The following is a 498-nucleotide window of genomic DNA, read 5'->3' on the forward strand; positions in this document are numbered from 1 at the left end:
TTCTTTGTTGTGCAACATTGAATCAGCTCAGACTGACACAGGAGGAGATTGCTCCTCCTTCTCCAGTGGAGTATCTGGTGGATCTGAACTATGCGCCTTCAGGACTGCAGCACAGCTTCTTGCCACTAGCCCATCAGAGCTCCCTAAGAAGACTTGGGAGCAGTGAGAAGAAGAGGCGAGAACGACCCCCGGATCCGTCCAAGCCCGCGCGTTGCTGCATCTTCAAGTCTAGCGCCTGCGTCCTGCCGTGGTCGCCACCATGCCCAAGAGAAAGGCTGAAGACGATGTTAAGGGAGATAAACCCAAGGTGAAGGATGAGCCACAGAGGAGATCTGCAAGGTTATCTGCTAAACCTGCTCCTCCAAAGCCAGAGCCTAAGCCTAAAAAGGCCCCTGCAAAGAAGGGAGAGAAAGTACCCAAAGGGGAAAAGGGGAAGGCTGATGCTGGCAAGGATGGAAATAACCCTGCAGAAAACGGAGACACCAAAACAGACCAGGC

General features: G+C 53.2%; 1 protein-coding gene across 1 annotated transcript in view; it reads left to right on the top strand.

Annotated features, from left to right (window-relative positions):
* The first annotated feature begins 259 nt into the window (after positions 1-259).
* Positions 260-498, top strand: part of LOC102851535 (non-histone chromosomal protein HMG-17-like) — a 5,241-nt gene continuing 5,002 nt past the window's right edge. The window contains exon 1 of the mRNA XM_006902037.1: positions 260-496. Within this exon, the coding sequence (XP_006902099.1) occupies positions 260-496 (237 nt within the window). The remainder of the gene's footprint in view (positions 497-498) is intronic.

This window comes from Elephantulus edwardii, unplaced genomic scaffold (assembly GCF_000299155.1).
Source record: "Elephantulus edwardii isolate Elephantulus edwardi_28Jun2011 unplaced genomic scaffold, EleEdw1.0 scaffold00360, whole genome shotgun sequence".
Taxonomy (NCBI): domain Eukaryota; kingdom Metazoa; phylum Chordata; class Mammalia; order Macroscelidea; family Macroscelididae; genus Elephantulus; species Elephantulus edwardii.